Source organism: Peromyscus leucopus, chromosome 3 (assembly GCF_004664715.2).
Source record: "Peromyscus leucopus breed LL Stock chromosome 3, UCI_PerLeu_2.1, whole genome shotgun sequence".
NCBI lineage: Eukaryota > Metazoa > Chordata > Mammalia > Rodentia > Cricetidae > Peromyscus > Peromyscus leucopus.
In genome coordinates this window covers 100949220-100969401 of record NC_051065.1, presented here as the reverse complement: position 1 = coordinate 100969401, position 20182 = coordinate 100949220, and the positions used below count along the sequence as shown (strand labels likewise).

Here is a 20182-nt window from a genome sequence, read left to right as displayed (position 1 = left end):
TTTACACACTGAGCCTGCTTTCTTCTTGATTACATGGTCCACAAAGAGACAGCAAGTATGATTATTACTTATGTTCCCTATAAGTATGATGTTTTGGTTGCTCTGGGCTCCTCCTCAAGTTTTTAGTTTTGGCTTTCTTCAAGTTTAAATATTAATTCTATGCCTGAGTGTGGTGGCTTTGGTTTTGTCTTGCCTATTGAATAGCATGGGTTTCTTCTATGTTCTTGAATCTGTGATTTGGTGTGGAGTATCAGTCTGTGGAAACTCTAAGCCATTGTCGTTTGGATTGCTCCTGCTTTCCCTTACTCTCCAGTTCCTTTGGTGTTCCTCTCACAGTGGGTTAGCTTTTGTTGATGCCTCACAGATCTTGATCTTTTCTTCTTGGATATCCTGTTGTATTTTTTTTTTTTTTTTTTTTGGTTTTTCGAGACAGGGTTTCTCTTGTGTAGCTTTGCGCCTTTCCTGGAACTCGCTTTGGAGAACAGGCTGGCCTCGAACTCACAGAGATCCACCTGCCTCTGCCTCCCGAGTGCTGGGATTAAAGGCATGTGCCACCACCGCCCGGCCCCTGTTGTATTTTTTAATAGGTATTTTTTTGTTTGTTTGTTTGGCTTTTAGTTTTAAATTTTTTGTTCTTTCTCAGGCTCAGAGATTGTCTTCTGCTTATGTACTGTCTGTTAACGAGCCCATCAAAGGGATTCTTGTTTGTCCTGATATTTGTGATCTCTGGCCTTTCTCTTTTGGTTATTTCTTAGAATTCCTGTCTGTCTGCCTACGTTAGCTTTTTGTTGTTGTGTGTCACCTGCTTTTCAGTTAAAGCACAACAGTCATAGTTTTAAAACATTTCCAGCCAGTATTTCTGCTGTATTCAGTTCTGGGACCAATGTTTCTTCATTCCCTTTGAACTGTCTTGTTTCCTTTTACCCTGCCTTGTAAATTGCTGTTGTCAGAAGATTTCCTTAATTTGTAAGGTAGCATAACAGTATTATACTTACAGACCATATTTCTTTAGTGACTGTTATCTTGATCTCTTGGTCACTGAAATATCTCTGTGATCCTGATATAAATTCTTTTGTATACATTCTTCTACTATTTCTTATTTTGAGGAGCTGCAATGCTGTTTTGCATAGTGGATATGTTTCCCTTCTTACCAACAACACACAGGATTCCATTTTATTCACCTTCTTGCCAACACTTGTCCTTTGTATATTTTTGATAATGGCATCTCTAATGGGTATGAGATTATACCACTTTGTGGCTTTGATTTATAGTTCCACAGTGATTGGCATATTGGTTATTTCTCATTGATGCAGCATAGTGCCTGACATGAACCACTCAAAACCGAAATTATTTACTTGTATTGGCTTTTAGTTTTAGAATTCTGTCTGTCATCATGGGGATTTTGTGGAGGAGCAGAGATTTTTGCAGCATGGTGTCTAGGAAGCAGAGAAAGAAAGTATAGAAAGAGATTGGGGGTAGGATATTTAGCATCCAAGAATATGCCTCAGTCCTCTAGCTAGCTCCCAGTTCTTCTTTCACCTCCATCATGTAATGAATTGATCCAGGCATAAACCTACTTATTAGGCCAGAGCTCTTAGGATCTACTGAGAAGGATCTACTTCTTTTTGGAAATACCATCAGATATACCTTTAGATGTGTGCTCTACTAGTCTTTAAATCACCTCTTAATTCAGTCAAGCTGTCAGTCAAGTTTACCCAACATAAATAATGATTTGAGCATCTTTCACATGCTTCTTTGGAGGGGTTTCTATTCAAGTCCTTTTCTCATTTTTATTGTTTTTTGTTGTTGAGTGACAGGGCTTTCTTAGATTGTTTTTTGTTAATTCCTATGAGATGCATCGATTGCAAGTTTGTTCCTCACTCTCTGCATTTCCTTTTTATTCCATTGATGTTTTCTTTGGTGTTTAGTGATTAATTGTAAAGCAGACAGTGAGCACCTTTCTTAATACAAAGAGAAAAGTACCAAATAATTATTTTCATACTTTTCTTTAGACTGATGACAACATCCTTTGTGATGAATGAATCCTTACAAAGATGGCCTTAGATATGATATAAATAACACACTTGTATGCATAGTCCACAAAAGTAACTTTTTGTGATCATCTTGCAGCACTTTTTTTCCTCTTTTGATCACTATTGTTTTTCCCCATCTCTTTTGCTTGAGTATGACATTGGAGACGACAAAGGAAGCTGGTGTCCAGATGAACTAACCCCTGGTGAAACCTGCAGCTGCTCTGCAGTCTTTTTCATGGTGGTATTTGGAGTCTTCATATCTTGACTTTTCTAGGGTGTAGACTCAATAGGCTAACAATTCCATTTCACCCTGTTATTTTAGTGTTTGCTTCTTTTAAAGTATAAGGGGATTGGTATGAGATTGATCATTCAGTAATAAGACCTGATGAATTGGAAATGAAGGTTAGAAGTGAAAAGAGAATGTAGGACTCAGTAGAGGGACTATTTTTAGGGGAATCTGGATCCCCTAATGGGATCATAATCTATGAGACTTTCTGAAAAGTTTTGTGGAACCAGCTATGAGAACAGATTGGGGAAACCTTTATCTGTCCTAAGTGAGGGTTGCCTCACATATAGGTTGTGTTTTGTGAGTGCCAAGTTATTTCTTAGAGTGTTAGAAAAGCCCCAGAGTTGAAAGTTGGAGGAGTTCTGAGTCCCTGAGGTTGTGTTCCATTACTTCTGGGTTTTATAATCCAGGTTACTGATGGAGCCTCGAGGATCTGTAGTAGGGCTGAGTGTATGCATTGTGCTTACTGCTTGGATTGAGGCACAATGCACAGTAATGTAGGTTTCTGTCATTTTCAGAAGAAGGCATCTGGATATTTTGTTTTGTTCCAATTCAAGGTCTTTCAAAAGCTCTATCTTGTTCAATCTTGTGGGCACTCTTATATTTGATTGCTTGTTTTTAATGAGATTATTACAGAGAAGCAAAGCATACCTGACTTGGTTATAGAATCACTAAATTTCAAGGTTTGGATGTAAAGACTTTTTATTCAACAAAACTTAAAAAAAACACCAAATCCTGTATTTTCATTTATTACTTAGCCTTTGTGCAGTAATTATAAGAAGTCTCCAGCTTCTAAGCTTAAAGCTCCTTTCAATTAGTTTCTAAGGGTCATGTGTGTATACTCTTAAACCACTAGAGGTCGGTGTTGTGTTGGTAAACACAGGTGCCTTTGGGTTTTGAGTCTTGTGTTTTGAACTCTGTATTTTATTGATAGATGTTGTGGGAGCTGGGACTAGCATTCCACAATAAGCTTTTACTTAATGATGTGTATAGGATGCTTTGTAGGCAGTCTGACCGTTGGTAATGTTAATAGTGACGTCTTAGGTTCACAGTTCACATTAGGTAATGTTTGTGGCTATGTGCGCAACCCCTACCTCTTTCTAGTAGGTTATCCTTTAATTTTAGGGGCCAGATCACATTCTCATACAGACTCCAGTTTGTTATCTGCTGCATTCATGTATTAAACTTATATCTCAGTTTAGTCTATGTATGTTAGGTTTCTGGATTGGGGATTCCTACAGTGGCCAGTCTTATTATGAAAATAAGCATTTTCTATTTTGAAATTGAGGAGCATTGTTTAGTGTTTTTATGCCATTTTCACCTGAATATCCAGCAGGCTTACAGTCTTCATCTTAGTGATTCTTTACTTAGCCTATAATTTTCATGGTCTCAATTCTGGATAGCTCCACTATCTAGCCATTAAGAGCAAAATAGTTTGAGTTGTTCTTATTTCTTTTCCTCTCTATCATGTTCAGCAAGCGAGTCAGCAAATCAGTTGTCTCCTGTGTGTGCTGCTACCATACTTCAGTTCTCATCATTGTTATTTGGGTCGTTACAATGATCTATGTTGCTTTTCCTGCTTTTAGTCTTGTTCCCCACAGTTGACTGCCCTCTGTACTTAGACAAATTGTCTGGATTGTAAAGCTGACCTGATAATTTTCTGTTCACATTGTTTCTCCCTTGCCTCCTCAGCATTGAAATTGATTCTCACAGCATCCAATATGCATTCAATATATGTTTTATTGAAAGCAGTAATACAGAAAATACCATTTGATTTATACATGAGGGACGCTTCTTTCTTTTTCCCTCCCTCCCTCCCTCCCTTTCTTCCTCTCTTCTCTCCTCTCTTTCTGTTCTTGTTCTCTCTCTTTTATTTATATTTTTTTAAAAGACAGGGTCTTATGTATTCTAGCCTAGCCTTGAACTTACTATGGTCCTCTGACTTTCATTTTCTAATTGCTGGGATTCCAGGTATGCACTGTCATGCCTGGCCACAGAAGGCTTTCTATAGGAAAAATTTGTTTGAGTTTTGGAGAAAGTGTTGGATTCAGTCATATTAGCAGGTAGAGAAGTGATGTGAGGTCAAAAGTGGCAGTGTCCCTAGTGTTTTAGGATGTGGTCTGACCCACATAGGAGAGACGAATGATATTTCTATTATGTGGAATGTAAGTCATTAGTTTTGGAGTTTGGACTTGTACTCCTTTACTCTTCACTCCTAATTTGCATATACAGTGAACAGGAACATTGATTGGGGTGGTGGTGGAGGTGACGGGGTTCCACTATGTTGGAATCGAAGTGATACCAGAAAATACCAACAATATAGGAAGCTGGAGATGTGCTGCTGGATCTTGGAGAAGTGAGAACAAGAGTTGAGGAATTCTCAAGGAAGACTAGATATGAGGTGATCAAAGGAATGAACAGGAAGAGAGTAAAGATACACTGGTGCTAAGGTCTCACTGCTACTGTGTGCCTTGTACTCTTTTCCTTGTAGCCAAGGCGAATTCTCAAAATTAGTTAGTTGGTGCAGCAGCAGCTCTGAACAGAAGTATTCTTGGTGAAACTGCCTAGCGTGTTGGGAAAGAGCTCTGAAAGGTTCTGAGAGGAATTTTCATAAATTTGAATGCCACATTTTAATGATGACCTGTCCTGTATTTATTTATATGTGGATTTTGTCTTCACTGCCTTCTTCCAGTCTCATAGATTTTGAAAGATTGTGATTTGAATGGACATCCACAATGGTAACATCTGAGTATTTATGTGATTGTTCCACATGAAATTTTGTGTTTTCGTCTGGGCTGCTTCCTGCATGGCAGGTTGTCTGTGATGGAGCCTTTACAGACATGGAGAAGTTGGGATTGCTTGGACCATGAGCACCAGCTCTGGGGCTTTAGAATACAACACAAAACCTGAGACTTATAGTCAGGGGCTCACTACTTCAACATAGTGACTGGCACAGAATGCCTTGTATTCTGCTAAATTGATAGGAAAACCATATGTCAACAACAGCCACAACAACAACAACAAACTAAACAAACAAAAATTAAAAAAAAAATACTGAAAATCTAAAGTTACTTCCTTAAGTACATTTTCAGTTTATATGGTCTCAGGCTTAATGTCAGATCTAGTGTGGCTCCTCTCTATTGCTTCTGCTAAACTGGCAGTATCTGATTGTGAAAGAACATTAATTTGCTTGGGATTTGATGTCAAGACCTACTTTCGGACAGCTTTGGCTTTGGTGTTCTGAAAGAAGGTAGAGAAAGAAGGGAGCAAGCAGTCGCTCTGCAACTGAAGATCTGTTCTTTGGAATAGAAAAGCATGGGAGTTCCCCATTCCTTTTGCCTCCTGAGTCATTGGTCCTTGGTGTGTGGTCTGTAGGAGGTACAGTGCAAGAGGCTGTCTCACAGAGAGGTGTAGAAAGAATGCTGTACTTAAGGAGATCACGAATGTGTTTCTTTTGTATGGACCTAAATTGTTTGTGGGTGCCTGCTCCAGGTTTGTTACTGAAGCTATGGATTTGATGTAAGTGAACCCAGAATGTCAGTGGATATAATATGCAGAGAAACAAGTTTGTGCATTGATTTAAATCTCTGGAATGTAGAATCTTTTCATTTTGTTTTGGCTGAAGCTAGCCACATAGTTTATGTTTTTCTGTCTTGTTATAGTTGTTTCATTTGATCAGTGCCTTAACTAACTTCTAATACTGAAGATTGCCCTGAATTCCTTAATCTCATTCAGATTCAGTGACATTTATTTTCTCATAAACTAATTTCTACTTGGCATTAAAGAGGATTGTATTGATTAATATATTGGTTTTCAAGAAGTCATGAGCTCAAGTCTTGCACCTTGGCATGGTATAGAAAAGCAAAGTTCCATGAAGAAATGTTTCTGGAACATTCTGGGTTTGAACAAATTATCCAAGTTTCTTAAGAACAGAGTCATTCCCAGCTTTTTTCTTTTCTTTTTTCATGGGTGTGATATTTATGTGTGTTCACACGTGCCTGTGAAGGCCCTACATTGGTGCTGGGTTTCTTCCTTGATCACTCCCCACTGTATATATTGTGTCCGAGTTTCTCACTTGAACCTAGAGCTTGCTAACCTGGCTAATCTCATTATCTATATTGCTCCAGGGATCTCTGTCTCTGCCTCTCAGAGATATTCAGCATGCATTGTGTCTCTTAATATGGTCACAGAACCCTTATTTTAGAAAACATTTACCCTGCTCTTGGGCTGTTGGTATAGTGAAGGATGAATGTCTTGCACTTAGGAGATCATACTTCAAGCTTCTGCTATTGGTGTTTTGACTTGGAGCAAACCCTTTGTCTTATAACCTCAATTTTCTGAGAGTGGCTAAGGGCACTTGTAGCTGCACTGTGTGGTTAGAGGTTTTATTGTTGACTCTGGGTGGGATATTCTCTTTCTCTTTGGGTCTATTTAAAGCATACTGTCACTAGTTAATTTTGTTAGGTTGAGGGTTTACACTTCCTTTTTTATTTTTAAATTCTGAAGAGTAAATCTTTTAACCGCCTCCCCCACCCTCCTTGGGCTGCATTTGCTAGTTCAGAATACTTCCTGAGACAATATCAGTTTTAAGATAATTCATCTTGATTATAATTTAGTGGTTTCATATCCAAATAATTGTTTTTAAAGACTTTCCCCTACTTAAATTTATCACAGCTAATTCCAAGTTGCTGTCTCATCTTCCGTCAGTTTTGTTTCAGTATTGCTTTTCTTTGTAAGAGATAACCACTAGGCATTTGTACTTTTGGCTATGCAGGTGAAAATGGAGTGGGTAGAGTTGTGATTGGTTGTTTAGCCAATACTTAAAAAGACATATGGTAATAACAAATTGTCCTTTTTTTCTGTACTGATTTTGAAAAAGGGTTAATATAGGATAACTTCAGGGCAAATCGGTGTACATTAAACTGAATTTGGAGATGCAGGCCTGGAATCCCAGCACCTGGGAGGTGAAGACAGGAGGATTAGGATTCAAGGCATTCCTTTGTGCCATAGCAAATATGAAGCCAGCCTGGGCTATACAAAATTCTGTTTCAAACAACAACATATATGCATTACTACATCTAATTTTACTTTTAGCTCTAAATATTTCTAAATTAAGAAATATTAGTTTTTTTTCTACAAGGTATTGTTTTGTTCAAAATTAGTTCATTGTAAGCTCAAGTTTTGTTTTTTTCCCCTTCTTTGTTTCATTATTTCCTCTATTTTTCTCTATATCCTAGGCCCAACAGCAAAGAAACCTGGATAACATTGTCTTGCAACAGCCTAGAATAGGTAGCAAGAGAAAGTCTAAGAAAGATGTTTATACAATCTTTGATGCAGAGATGGAGAGCACAAGCCCAAAGTCTGAACAAGACTCAGGAATTCTGGATGTTGAAGATGAGGAAGATGACGAAGAGGTAAGAAATATTCAAATTGGGGAAATGAAGCTGTTTTTAAGTTTAGTATTTGATACCTGAAATGTGCTTATTCATATAATAGCTGTGTAATTTTTAGAACATTAACTGCAGTATTAGAGTTAATTGAGCTCTGACTTAAATTAAAGCTACACAAAGGTAATTCACAGTTTAAATGTAATATTTTTTTTAAAAAATCATTATTTTTGATTCTCTACTAATAGGATACTCCATCAAGGAAGGAAAGAGGAGTGTTGGCCTTACTTAGAGCCAGGTAGTAAGTGGATTCCACTGAGTCTGAGACAGACAGTGTCTTGAGATCAACAAAAGATGTTACTTCCTTTTCTTTCTTCCTTTCTTCCTTCCTTTCTTCCTTCCTTCCTCCCTTCCTCCCTTCCTTCCTTCCTTTCTTCTTCCCTCCCTCCCTCCTCCCTCCCTCCCTCCCTCCCTCCCTCCCTCCCTCCCTCCCTTCCTTCCTCCTCCTCCTCCTCCTCCTCCCCCTCCTCCTCCCCCCTCCTCCTTCTCCTCCTTCTTCTTGCTTATATTCATTGTATAAAATGATAGCATTCTTTATGGCATTTTCATACAAGTATATTCTAATATATACTTTTTCTATACTTTGTTCATACTCAGCCTCACATTATCCTTTTTTGTTTCCTAAACTCCTGCATTGGTACCTTCTCTTTCCAAATAGGTTCCCTGATAATTTTCATCTTACCTATGTATATGTTTTAAAGTCTGTGGATTCTACATGTGAGAGAAAACATGCTATTATATTAGGTTTTGTTTGTATAGTGATTGGAAAAATCAGCTTTGGTGTCAGACTATTCAAGTCCTGTTCCAGCTGCATTTTACTTAAAAATATTAGCAGTTGTTTTATCATCTACTCTCAAATGGCCCCTGGTATGCACAAGGGACACTGAGCTCTGTGCTCAGTGCCCATTTGTTTCCTTTCTATTATTTTTCTAGGTAAAACCAGGGACACTCTTTGTTCACCACTACTGTCCTCTCTTACACCTTCCTGTCTTTTTTGCTGCCCTTTCATCTCTGAACTGTTCAAGAATGTGTCACTCTCTAACTTTGTAATTAGGGAAGTTGCTTAATTGGTATCTTAATCTGTCAAAAAAAGATAGTAGACCCTAATTTGTAGAGCTATACAAGTATGTGATACATAAAAATGTAGTCAACAAATGCTAGTTTTTGTCTTATTTTCACTACTTTTCCTTGCTGGCTTCCATTGTGGTTCACTGTTATTATTCCTTATATACTTGAAAAAATCAAGTTGGTCTGTTTAAGCTGTTTTGAATGAAAAAATAAATAGCCAAGTAATCTATAAAATATTAGTGTTGAAGTTTGAATGTCTCAGGGACTATCTCACAAATGCACAGGAATGCCACATAGCCCTATCAAGGAAAATTTGTTAGGCTGAAGTGGTTCAGTGGTTAAGAGTGCTTGCTGTTCTTGCAGAGACCCAGAGTTTGGTTCCCAGCACCCACATGCAGTGGGGGTTCGGGGTGGGTTAGGGTGGGTAGCATGTTACAGTTGACTCTAACTTCAGATCACACACATAGATATAAAGATGAGGTAACCCTTTTTAATGTTTTGGGTATTGATTAATGGAGTGGAATTTGCACTGTGGCTTATGAAGACAGAAGCTAGTCACAATGTGTACTCTAAGAGAATATACACCCAGAAGAGATGACTGTAGGGTAAAAGCAGAGAATGAAATATACACCCTGTTCTCATGTATCAACTGCAATTCTTCTGTGTAGGAGACAGTCTTTATTAGTAATTCACTGGCATTCCCAAGATCATCCCTTTGAATCTGTGTGCCATATTCCTTTGCTTTAGCCAGAGAGGTCTAGAGAGAATGAAGAAGGTGGGGGGAATGAAATATATTGGCAGGAGCCTCATAATGAAAGTATTAGAAGAATGTACTAGGAAGGTAATATTCTAAAATGACCCCACATCTCTGTCAGATACCAGTCCACATTAGAGATTTGCTGATTGAGCTCTTAGAACAAGAATTCAGCACTTCACTGTCTAATGGCATCCCATCTTAAAAAAAAAGCAAACAAAAACTCCCTACCTTATATTTATTTACTTCTCAGTTTGAATCTTCTTCAAGTGCACATTCTTAATCTCAAACCTCATGTAGAGAATTATTTGTTTAGATGTCTCCAAACTGGCTTCTTGGCATAGTTCTTGCATGTTGTGAATAAATTCTTCAGATAAGGTCTTTCGTGACCTACTGTGACGTTCTGACCTTCATTCTTGTCGTTCTTCAGCAGACCTCATTGAGAGCAGCATAGTTTTGAAGTAACTTTGAATCCAAGCAGGGTAACTGTGGCATAGACTCTTACAGGGCAAGGTTCTTACTCTATTTGTGATCATTTATTGCTTTGAGAGTTTGGTTCAAACACTTAGAGTCTCTTCCTAGGAAGATGTGTGTATTCATGTGAGAAAGTAAGTTCAAGGATTTAGGAAGTTCATTTGGCCCCAGGCATTAAGTGAAGAACCCCTATTGTAGAACAGCCCGTCTTGAACTTACGTGTGCTTAGGACTCTACAGGGAATCACATTAAGATGCACATAGTGATGAGCCTGGGAGAGCTTGCGTTCTTACAAAGGTTCTACATGAAGATAGTGTCTTTGGATTCTGGACATATTTTGAGTTATAAGCCTGAAGAGAACCCCGAGGAAGCTTTTTAAAGTGCATGTGCAGAAGCTGGTCACAAAATGCATGAGTTTTGTCTTGATTTTTCTATTAAAATGTTTTAACATTTTTGTGGCAATAAATGTAGTATTTAGCCATACTGTATGCATATATCTGTAATCTCAACATTTGGGAGATGAAGACAAGATAGATCAGGAGTTCAAGGCCAGCCTTAGCTATATAGTGAGTTTGAGGCCAGCCTGGGCTACAGGTAGATTTATCTAAACCAAACCAAACCAAACCAAACCAAACCAAACCAAACCAAACCAAACCAAACCAAACAGAAGCCCCCCCCAAAAAAACCCCAAATCCTAACTAGCCAACTGAAACAAACAAACAAACAAACAAACAAACAAAAACAAAAAAAGTAAATGAACACACCAATCAAAAAAAGGGAAAAAATTTAAAATGGAGTGTGCTCAAAGGAGAATTGTATTTTACCTTTTAAAACTCTATTACTTATAATACACTATCAGTATTTAAACAAATTTAATAAGTTATGTATTTTTTCTTTCTATCATTGGTGTATGTGTGAGTGTGTTAGTGTATGTGCATGTGTGTATGTGTGTACATATGAAGCCAGAAGTTGCCAATGAGTGCCTTGTTAAGTTGCTTCCATCTATTTTTTGGAAACAGTCTCTGAGTATCCTGGAGATCACTTACTCTGCTTTAGCTAGGCTGGCTGGCTAGCAAGCCCCAGGAATCCCTTTGTCTCTGCCTCCCCATCACTCAGATTATAGGCATGCATTACTTGAGCACTTTACTGGCAGAGTCATCTCCCCAGCCTCTGTTCTATGCTCTTATGGACATATGTTCAATATAGTTTTTGAGTAATGACATCATAAGGTGTTTACTTTATCTTTGCCTAATGGTGCCTAATTAGAAATCATAATAAAGTCAGTAGGAAAACTCAAACACCTACAACATAGCTAATTCATACATGAAATAGATAGTGAATAAACTATTAAAGTTAAATTTCTAGAGATGGTAAAAGCTGACTAGCATGGGGAAGTGAAGAATGAAGCCTCAAGGTTGTCATTGTGGATGAAAACAAACTATCACGTTAAACCAGTGTGTACAGTCAGTCTCACTCTCCCCAATTTATTGACCTGTGATGGAGTTAGCCTCTTACTGTTGAGCAGGATTTCAAAGAAAAATATTTCCTGGTAATAGTTCTTTGTGGTTTATTTTTGGTGAAGCTAATGAATAGGTAATAATCAAGATGCAATTTGTTTAACTAGCTATTTAACCATTTTTTAAAAATTTACCAGTAATAACTATTTTCAGATCACTTGAAGATAAAACACAAAGAAGCTTGAAGCTGTTATTATACTTATGCAGAGGTACGCAGTGTGTCTCTTGAGGATAGGATTGCTGTGAGCACAACATGGCATCATGTAGAATACTAATGTCACAGTGCAGACAATGCCACACACATGTAACTGTTATGACAATATAATTATATGCTTTTAAAAAATAAAGGTGAACTGTAAGTTGACATCCTTTTTGGTAATTTGTATTTGCATGAACTTAAACAAAACCACAAGGTTTTTCTGAAATAGGGAAGCATTGAGTATGAAATAGTTTGAAAGAACAAGGTCTATGATTTCCTCTTTGATCCAGGTTCTCAGAGCTTCTGCAATCTCAGAATGTTTTCTTAGTGCCACACATATAGGACATACTTCATATTCTAGTTTGTAGCTCTTGTAATTTTTTACATAAACTATTAAGGATCAGGGTTACCATGATATCCATACCAACTGAAGTAAAACCAACCAGAAGAGAATACAGGTCAAATTAATGTTGCCTGAGTGGTTTAAGTGACTCAGGGTTAGCTCTTGCAATCCCCCACCCCTCCAAGCTCAGAGTTAGCAGAAAGGAACTGCTAATTTGCTTACAAACCATACAGTAAGAACCTTTAGGGATGTTCTGATTGTGGTGAGATGGTGGGGGCATTAACACATGAACGGACTGAGAATTAATAGCCAGACATTAACTTTTCCAGTCCTGGAGGCCAGAAGTCAAAGATGAAGTTTCAGTAGGTTGCTTCTCCTAAGGCCTCTCTATCTTTTGGAAGCTCTTGAACTGTGTCCTCACATTGCTTTTCTTTTTGTATACTTGCCCCGTGTCTCTTGCCCTTTTTGTAAGGACAGCATCGTCACTTCTTAAACCTCATTTGCCTCTTTAAAAGCCTGGTCTCCAAATAGTCTTATTGGGAAATAGAGCTTCAGTATAGGGATTTTGGGAGAGACACAGTTACATTTTTAATAACAGTTCCACTGAAAAGTGTACAATTAATACATATGTAAGAAGTATAAGTTCTGTTAGTTTTGTGCTTTTTATACAGAAAAATTATACAAATTCATCCTTTTTTCTTCCTTTAAAAATAATGGTATTTCAATGCCAACATGTTTATTATAAAACACACAATTGACAGGAAGGTCATTTGTCAGTAAGTTAGAGTGAAATACAGGACACTTCATGTTCATTAATCAAATTAGCAGCCATGAGCCAGTCCTTGGCCTGTACATGCTTTAAAAAAGTTAAAATTAATAGCTGTGTTAACTCACTATTTAGACAAAATATCTTGATGCGGTGTTTTTCTTGGGTCACACCTATGGTTGACTGTCTCTTACTTTTGGGCCTCTGACAATGTGGTACATAATAGGTAACAAGTGGTAGACCATAGCAGCTCCTCATTGGAGAGAAGGAACAAGAGGGAAGGAATGTAGAGAAAGAGTGGGCATGAATATCTACTTCAGTGGCATGTTCTCAGTGACTAACATCTTTCTATGCTTCAAAGCCTAAATGTTCTATTACCCTCCGACAGTGCCATAGGCTGGTGGCTAAGTCTTTTAGCATACAGGTTTTTGGAAAACATAAAAGATCTGTATCATAGCAGTTGTCACTTTTAAATAAAAAAATTAAGAAAATGTTTTTATATTGTGTTGGAGAGATGGCTCAGAAATTAAGAGCACTTGTTCTTAAAGTCCATGGCTTTATAATCCACAAAGATACCTCCACAATAGCCTACTGGCAATGGTTGAGAAAAAGCCCAAATTGACCTACTCTGGTGATTGGATGGCCAAACACCCTTACTGTCATGCTAGAAATCTCATCCAATGACTGATGGAAGCGGATGCAGAGATCCATGGCCAGGCCCCAGGTGGAACTCTAGGAATCCAATCGGCGAGAAAGAGGAGGGATTGTATGAGCGAGAATTGTTGAGACCAAGATTGGAAAAAGCACAGGGACAAATAGCCAAACTAGTGGAAACACATGAACTATGAACCAATAGCTGAGGAGCCCCTAACTGGATCAGGCCCTCTGCATAAGTGAGACAGTTGATTAACTTGAACTGTTTGAGAGGCACCCAGGCAGTGGGGCCAGGACCTGTCCTTAGTGCATGAGCTGGCTGTTTGGAACCTGGGGCCTATGCAGGGACACTTTGCTCAGCCTGGGAGGAGGGGACTGGACCTGCCTGGACTGAATCTACCAGGTTGAGTTGAATCCCCAGGGGAGTCCTTGCCCTGGATGAGATGGGAATGGAGGGTGGGCTGGGAGGAGGGAGGACAAGGGAATCTGTGGCTGATATGTAATATTAAATCAAATTATAAAAAAAGAAAGAAAGAAAAAAAAAAAGACATGGCAACCCTAAACTGTAACTCTTGTTTTAGATGATCTGATGCCCTCTTCTGGCTTCCTCAGGCACTGCATGCATGTGATGCACAGCTGTACATGCAGGCAAAACACCTGTACACATAAAATAAAAATAAATACATCATTTAAAAAATACTATTTTTGCCAGGTGGTGGTGGTGCACACCTTTAATTCCAGTACTTGGGAGGCAGAGGCAGGAGGATCTCTGTTAGTTCGAGGCCAGCCTGGTCTACAGAGCAAGTTCCAGGACAGCCAGAGCTGTTACACAGAGAAACCCTATCTCCAAAAACAACAACAAACAGAACAAACCAAAATTATTTTTCCTTTTGAGAATTTCATAAATATATCTTGATCATATTTTCCATCCCTGAACTCCTCTCAGATCATCCCCCATATCCCTATCTATCCAACTTAATGTTTTTCCTCTCTCTTAAATAAAACAAAGCAAAAACAAATGAACAAATAAACAAAAACTCATGGAGTCCATTTTGGACTGGCTGACTACTCCTGAGCAGGGGCATTTGTTGCTTTTTTTTTTTTTTTTTTTTGATGGGGTTGTTGTTTCTGAGACAGGGACTCCCAAGTGCTGTAATTAAATGTGTGCACCACCATTGCCTGGCTTCAGTTGTCACTTTTTTTTATTAAGAAAATTTTTTCATTTATTTTACACACCAATCAAAGATCCCCCTCTTCCCTCATTATGTCCCCCCAGTCTCCCCCTCCCAACCTACACCCCCTCTCCCACTCACAAGAAGGCAATGCTTCCCATGGGTAGGCACATCCAGTAGAGGCAAGTCCAAGCCCTTCCCCCTGCCTCAAGGCTGCACAAGGTGTTCCATCATAGGTAGTGGACTCCAAAAAGCCCACTCATGCACCAGGGATGGATTCTGATCCTACCATCAGGGGCCCCCTCAAGCAGATCAAGCTACACAATTGTCTCACCATGCAGAGGGCCTAGTCCAGTCCCATGCAGACTCCACAGCCACTGATCCAACTTTCATGAGTTCCCTCTAGTTTGGTTTGGTCATTTCTGCAGGTTTTCCCATCATGATCCTGATGTACTTGCTCATAGAATCCCTCTTCTCTCTCTTTGACTCGACTCCTGGAGCTCTGCCTAATTTTTGGCTGTGGATCTCTGCATCTGCTTCCATCAGTCATTTCACCCTTTATAATAGCCACAAATAATATAAAATACCTTGGGGGAAACTTTAACTAAACAAGTGAAAGACCTGTATGACAAGAACTTTAAGTCTCTGCAGAAAAAAATTGAGAAATGGAAAGATCTCCCATGCTCATGGCTAGGTAGGATTAACATAGTAAGAATGGCAATCTTACTAAAAGCAATCTAAAGATTCAATGCAATCCCCATCAAAATCGTAACAGAATTCTCCACAGACCTGGAAAGAACAATACTCAACTTCATTTGGAAAAACAGAAAACCCAGGATAGCTAAAATAATCCTGTACAACAAAGTCACCTCTGGAGGCATCATCATCCCTGACATCAAGCTCTACTATAAAACTATAGTAATAAAAACAGCTTGGTATTGGCCTAAAATACGACATGTGGACCAATGGAATTGAATTGAAGACTCTGACATTAACCCACACACCTATGAACATCTGATTTTTGGCAAAGAAGCCAAAACTGTACAATGGAAAAAAGAAAGCATCTTCAACAAATGGTGCTGGCATAACTGGATGTCAACATGTAGAAGAATGCAAATATATCCACATCTATTGCCAGTTGTCACTTCTTAAGTGAATTCACATAAAAATTGTGACTTTTCTAATGGAGTCTCTTGCTCATCATAGGAATTATTAGACTGACCCTCAACAGAAAGGTGGCAGAACCCCTTTTAGGACTGCTCAGGAGCAGTTGTTGCTCATTGACTTTATTCTCTTTTTTAGGAAACTATCATATTGCTTTTATTGGATCTCCATCCAAAAAATGGAAGAAATGAAGAATGTGAGGGCCACATAAAAATATGAGAACATAGTGTTTTATCATACTGATTAACAGTATATGTTTTGTTAGGAGAATACAATGTGAAATGAAGGCTTTCTTCATGTATTCCCAATATTATATATTCTTATATAGTCAAAATTAAAGAGGGTATTTGTATATGTAACAGGTGGCAAAAGGATAGTTTATCAGGTTGGAAACTTTAGAGCATGTTTTAAACAGTTTATTTTTTGTTTTGTTTACATTCTTTCAGGTGCATCAGTTAGAAAATGTGATGGGAATAGTATAAAGGTTCTGTTATTTTGAAATTATTTGCCTCAATTATAAAATTTTGCCCATCATTTCAGGTCTTCTAGAAGCTCTCTTCTGTACTTTCATTGCTTATTAGCCCCCTTCACCCCATGCTTAGAGGCAAATAACATGGAATGTACTTCTGCCCCCTCCTCTTCATATTTAAAATACATCATTCTACTTTTCTCAGATGAACCAGCTTAATTGCATAGGTTTCTTTGTTTTTCTTAGAGTTTCAAATCTTTAGAGAAATCACATGTGCATACTGGTCACCTAAGGCCTCCACTTTTTAGAATGTGCTGCTTGTCTTCTCTTTGTTAAAACATTATTGAAAGAATTGGACACATACATTATTTTCCTTTCCCTGAACTGAGCCGTTGGATAGAAAATGGCAAGCTTAATTGTATTTGATGTGATTCTTGAGAATGACATTCCTTGATTTCATTAGAATACACTGACCATGTTCTTCAGCTTTGGACAGTAATTTCACTGAATAAACAGCTCACATACATATCTCCTAGTTGTCTCAATCATGCCCATCATCACAGATTTTTGTATTTCCCCACTTTTTAAAAAGTAGTTAAGTATCACACATTGCATTTAATTTTTATGTGGCTTTAGTTTGTCTAAAGGTATTTTAGGGTCCCTTTAGCCTTTGTAGTTTAAGCTGTTGAGTATAAACCTGGTCCAAAAGGCAGAATTACATGAGAAGATATATTGAATGAAATCCCATCTCTGTCTCTATTCTTTGCCCACTTCTACTTAGCCTTTACATTATCAGCACTATTAGTTTGTATATGTGTCTTTAATTATTTCTAATGCTATATAGCATAACACATAAATATTTTCTTATTTGAAAATATACCCTGAAATTCACTCCATGTTGGTTCATGGAAACCGTTCTCAATCTGTCTTTACTGCTGGATAGGAAGGGCTCCTTTTTGGATGTAGTTTAGCTCAGTCCAGTCAGTCAGTCTCACAAGTGGGCACATGATAGTTTCTAACATTTTCTTATAGAAATGTTGTTTCAACTTCACAGTTATTACAGTAGGTATATTAAAAAGTATACCAATAACAGTAATGGCAAGGATGCCATGTGGTATTTCTGTCAGTCTGAGACACTGATGTGAAGATGTAAAATGGGGCAGTCATTGTGGAAGACACCTTGCACATTTATCTTAAAGTTGTCATATCTTTACTGTCTGGTCCAGTAATCCTCCCTAAGGTGTGATTCTCCATACATATGTTTCCTGTTTTGCTTAATAGAGAATTTTATAATATTTTCAGTTTTATTTCAATTCTAAATAGGAAGAATGGCATCTTGGTATATCTTTCTTCTTTATCCCTGGAGCCGTGGCTGAAGTTGACTCATGTCTTGTTCATTTTTACAATAATTTTTAGATTACAGAGATGGCCATGAAAGTATAGTCTCTCTTTCTCTCTTACTGTTATACCCTATCCCCTGTCCTCCCCTGCTTTCTGCTTTTTCCTCTTCCTCCCCCATCTCTTCCTTTCTTTCCACTGCCTCTAATTTGTACTTTATTAGGATTGTGTTAGCGGTACAAAGACTGTCTTTATAGTCCTGTAAGTTTTTTTCTATACATTTTTGTTCACTCTGAGTTTCCTCAGCCCATATCTTTTGTGTTTAGTATGGAGTTTACTGTAGATTAATTTCTTATTAAATAAGAAACACAGAGCCAAATACAGGAGTGCAAGCTGTAGAGATCAGAGCAGTAGCCACCAACTAACCTTAGCTCACCACCTTGCTGTAGCTTCCCCAAAGAGCCTCTTCCTGTCTAACCTGCACCTTTATTGCCTCCCTGTTCTGCCTTCTCATTGGCTCTTAACCCAGCCACTTCACTTCCTCGTCACTGCCTGTCTATACAGACCTCCAGGTCTCTATGGTTGGTACTGGTATTAAAGGTGTGTGTCACCACGCATGGCTGTGTCCTTGAACACACAGAGACTGCCTGCCATGTGATCGGATTAAGGATGTGTGCTACCACTGCCTGACTTCTGTTTATGGCTGGCTATGACCTCTGATCTCCAGGCAAACTTTGTTAATATACAAATAAAATACCACATTTCAGCATAAATAAAATATCACCACAGTTTACTGTTAAACTGCCCATTTCCCTAACAATTTTAGTATCTATATGAACTAGACTCTTGTTAAATAAAGACCTTTTAGGTTTTTATTCCACCAGTGTTCAGTTTTAAGATGATCCTAAAGGGATTATCCTTTATTTTGCAGTGCCTTAATAAGGAGTGGTGATTTTTTTTTTTTTTTTACTGATTACTTTTTTATGATTAGTACAAATACTTGTACAACTTAAGTGTTAATCCTTTTAGAGATTTCTCATAAAGGGTCCTAATAATTTGAAGCATCTTTGTAGGAAAATTGCAACTTTTCAGGATAGAGCTCTGGTCAACAAAGCTTAGAACCTCATTATACTCATGCTACTTGTGATTACTCAGGATCCTAGTCCTCCTAGTTTGTTGGTAGTCTATGGTGTTCAGTCTCTCTTCATGAGATCTTATGTCCAAATGAATTCTACCCTTCCTTTCTCTGAATTTATGAAGGCAACATAGTTCAGAAAGCATCCTGGTGAAAAAGGTATTTCCTGTCAGGTATTTCCTGGCTTCCAAACATAATATGGGCAGCTTCAGTTGAATCTCTGAAGGCAGAAGCCAAGTCTTTCTAGCTAATCATTTATTGTTCACTCTCTGCAGAAAATGTGTGGTACATTTTGATGATTTCAGATTCATGTAATACTTCCAAACATAATATGGGCAGCTTCAGTTGAATCTCTGAAGGCAGAAGCCAAGTCTTTCTAGCTAATCATTTATTGTTCACTCTCTGCAGAAAATGTGTGGTACATTTTGATGATTTCAGATTCATGTAATACTTAGAAATGAGCTCCAGTTTGTGCACTTATTTACTAATACCAAGAAACTACTTTGTGTGAAGTGGAAATCAGAAGAATTTTAAAGGTGGAAAATGGCCCAAGTAATTAGTGAGAAACATAACTAAATTCCTATGAGCCTCTATCATATTCTTTTTGCTCAGTCTATTTTGTTCATCTATTTTGAAAGGTTTCTTAAGAGAAAACTAAGTGAGGAATGTGTACAAGGATGAATGAGAGCAGGTTTTTGTATGTGGTTGTCCTCTGGGGCAAATGTGTGAACAACAAGGCTGGAGTGGACTAATGTTTTTCTGTGTTTATGAGCAGCATAGGAAAATCATAGTCCATTTGTTGCTTTGGGGTGCAGGGAAGAAATTAACTCTCTCTCGTTTTCAGTTTCTTTTGTATAAGACTGCTTATCCAGCAACAAAGCAGGAACATTTATCGGGTTAGATAAGTTTGTTTACAGATTTTTGTTATTGGACAGGGTCTTAAGATATAGTCTAAGCTGGTTTCAAACTCAAGTTCCTTCTGCCTGAGCCTCCTGGGCATGCCAGGACATCAGCCTTAACTAGTTTTCCTTAGTGAGTCTTAAAGAAAATAGACTCAGTCAGACTCTTTGTGGGGAAGAGAAGATTCGCATCTGTTGAAGCTTGAGTTCATCACTTGCTTTAAATCAGCAATTTTCTTTTATGTGTAATAGTGTCCTCTTATGCTTGAGGAAAAGAACTTCCATCGCTAATTTTCCAGTCTCAGAGACTCCCTTTTACCTGAAGCAAGGTGTATTAAATAAGGGAACGAGAACGATTGCATATAAATCAGATTCTGGTGTTTTTCAAAAATTTTCATGGTCAGAAATGTTCTTTTCTTCCTAACTGTGAGATAGTCCACAACTACCTAAAATCTTCAGATTTT

At 38.1% G+C, this 20182-nt stretch overlaps 1 protein-coding gene across 8 annotated transcripts in view; it reads left to right on the top strand.

Annotated features, from left to right (window-relative positions):
• Nucleotides 1-20182, top strand: part of Exoc6b (exocyst complex component 6B) — a 417559-nt gene that overhangs the window by 124866 nt on the left and 272511 nt on the right. For all 8 annotated transcript variants that reach the window (XM_037203853.1, XM_028858058.2, XM_037203851.1 and 5 more), the window contains exon 6: nt 7557-7733. In XM_037203853.1, coding sequence (XP_037059748.1) covers nt 7557-7733 — 177 coding nt within the window. The remainder of the gene's footprint in view (nt 1-7556; nt 7734-20182) is intronic.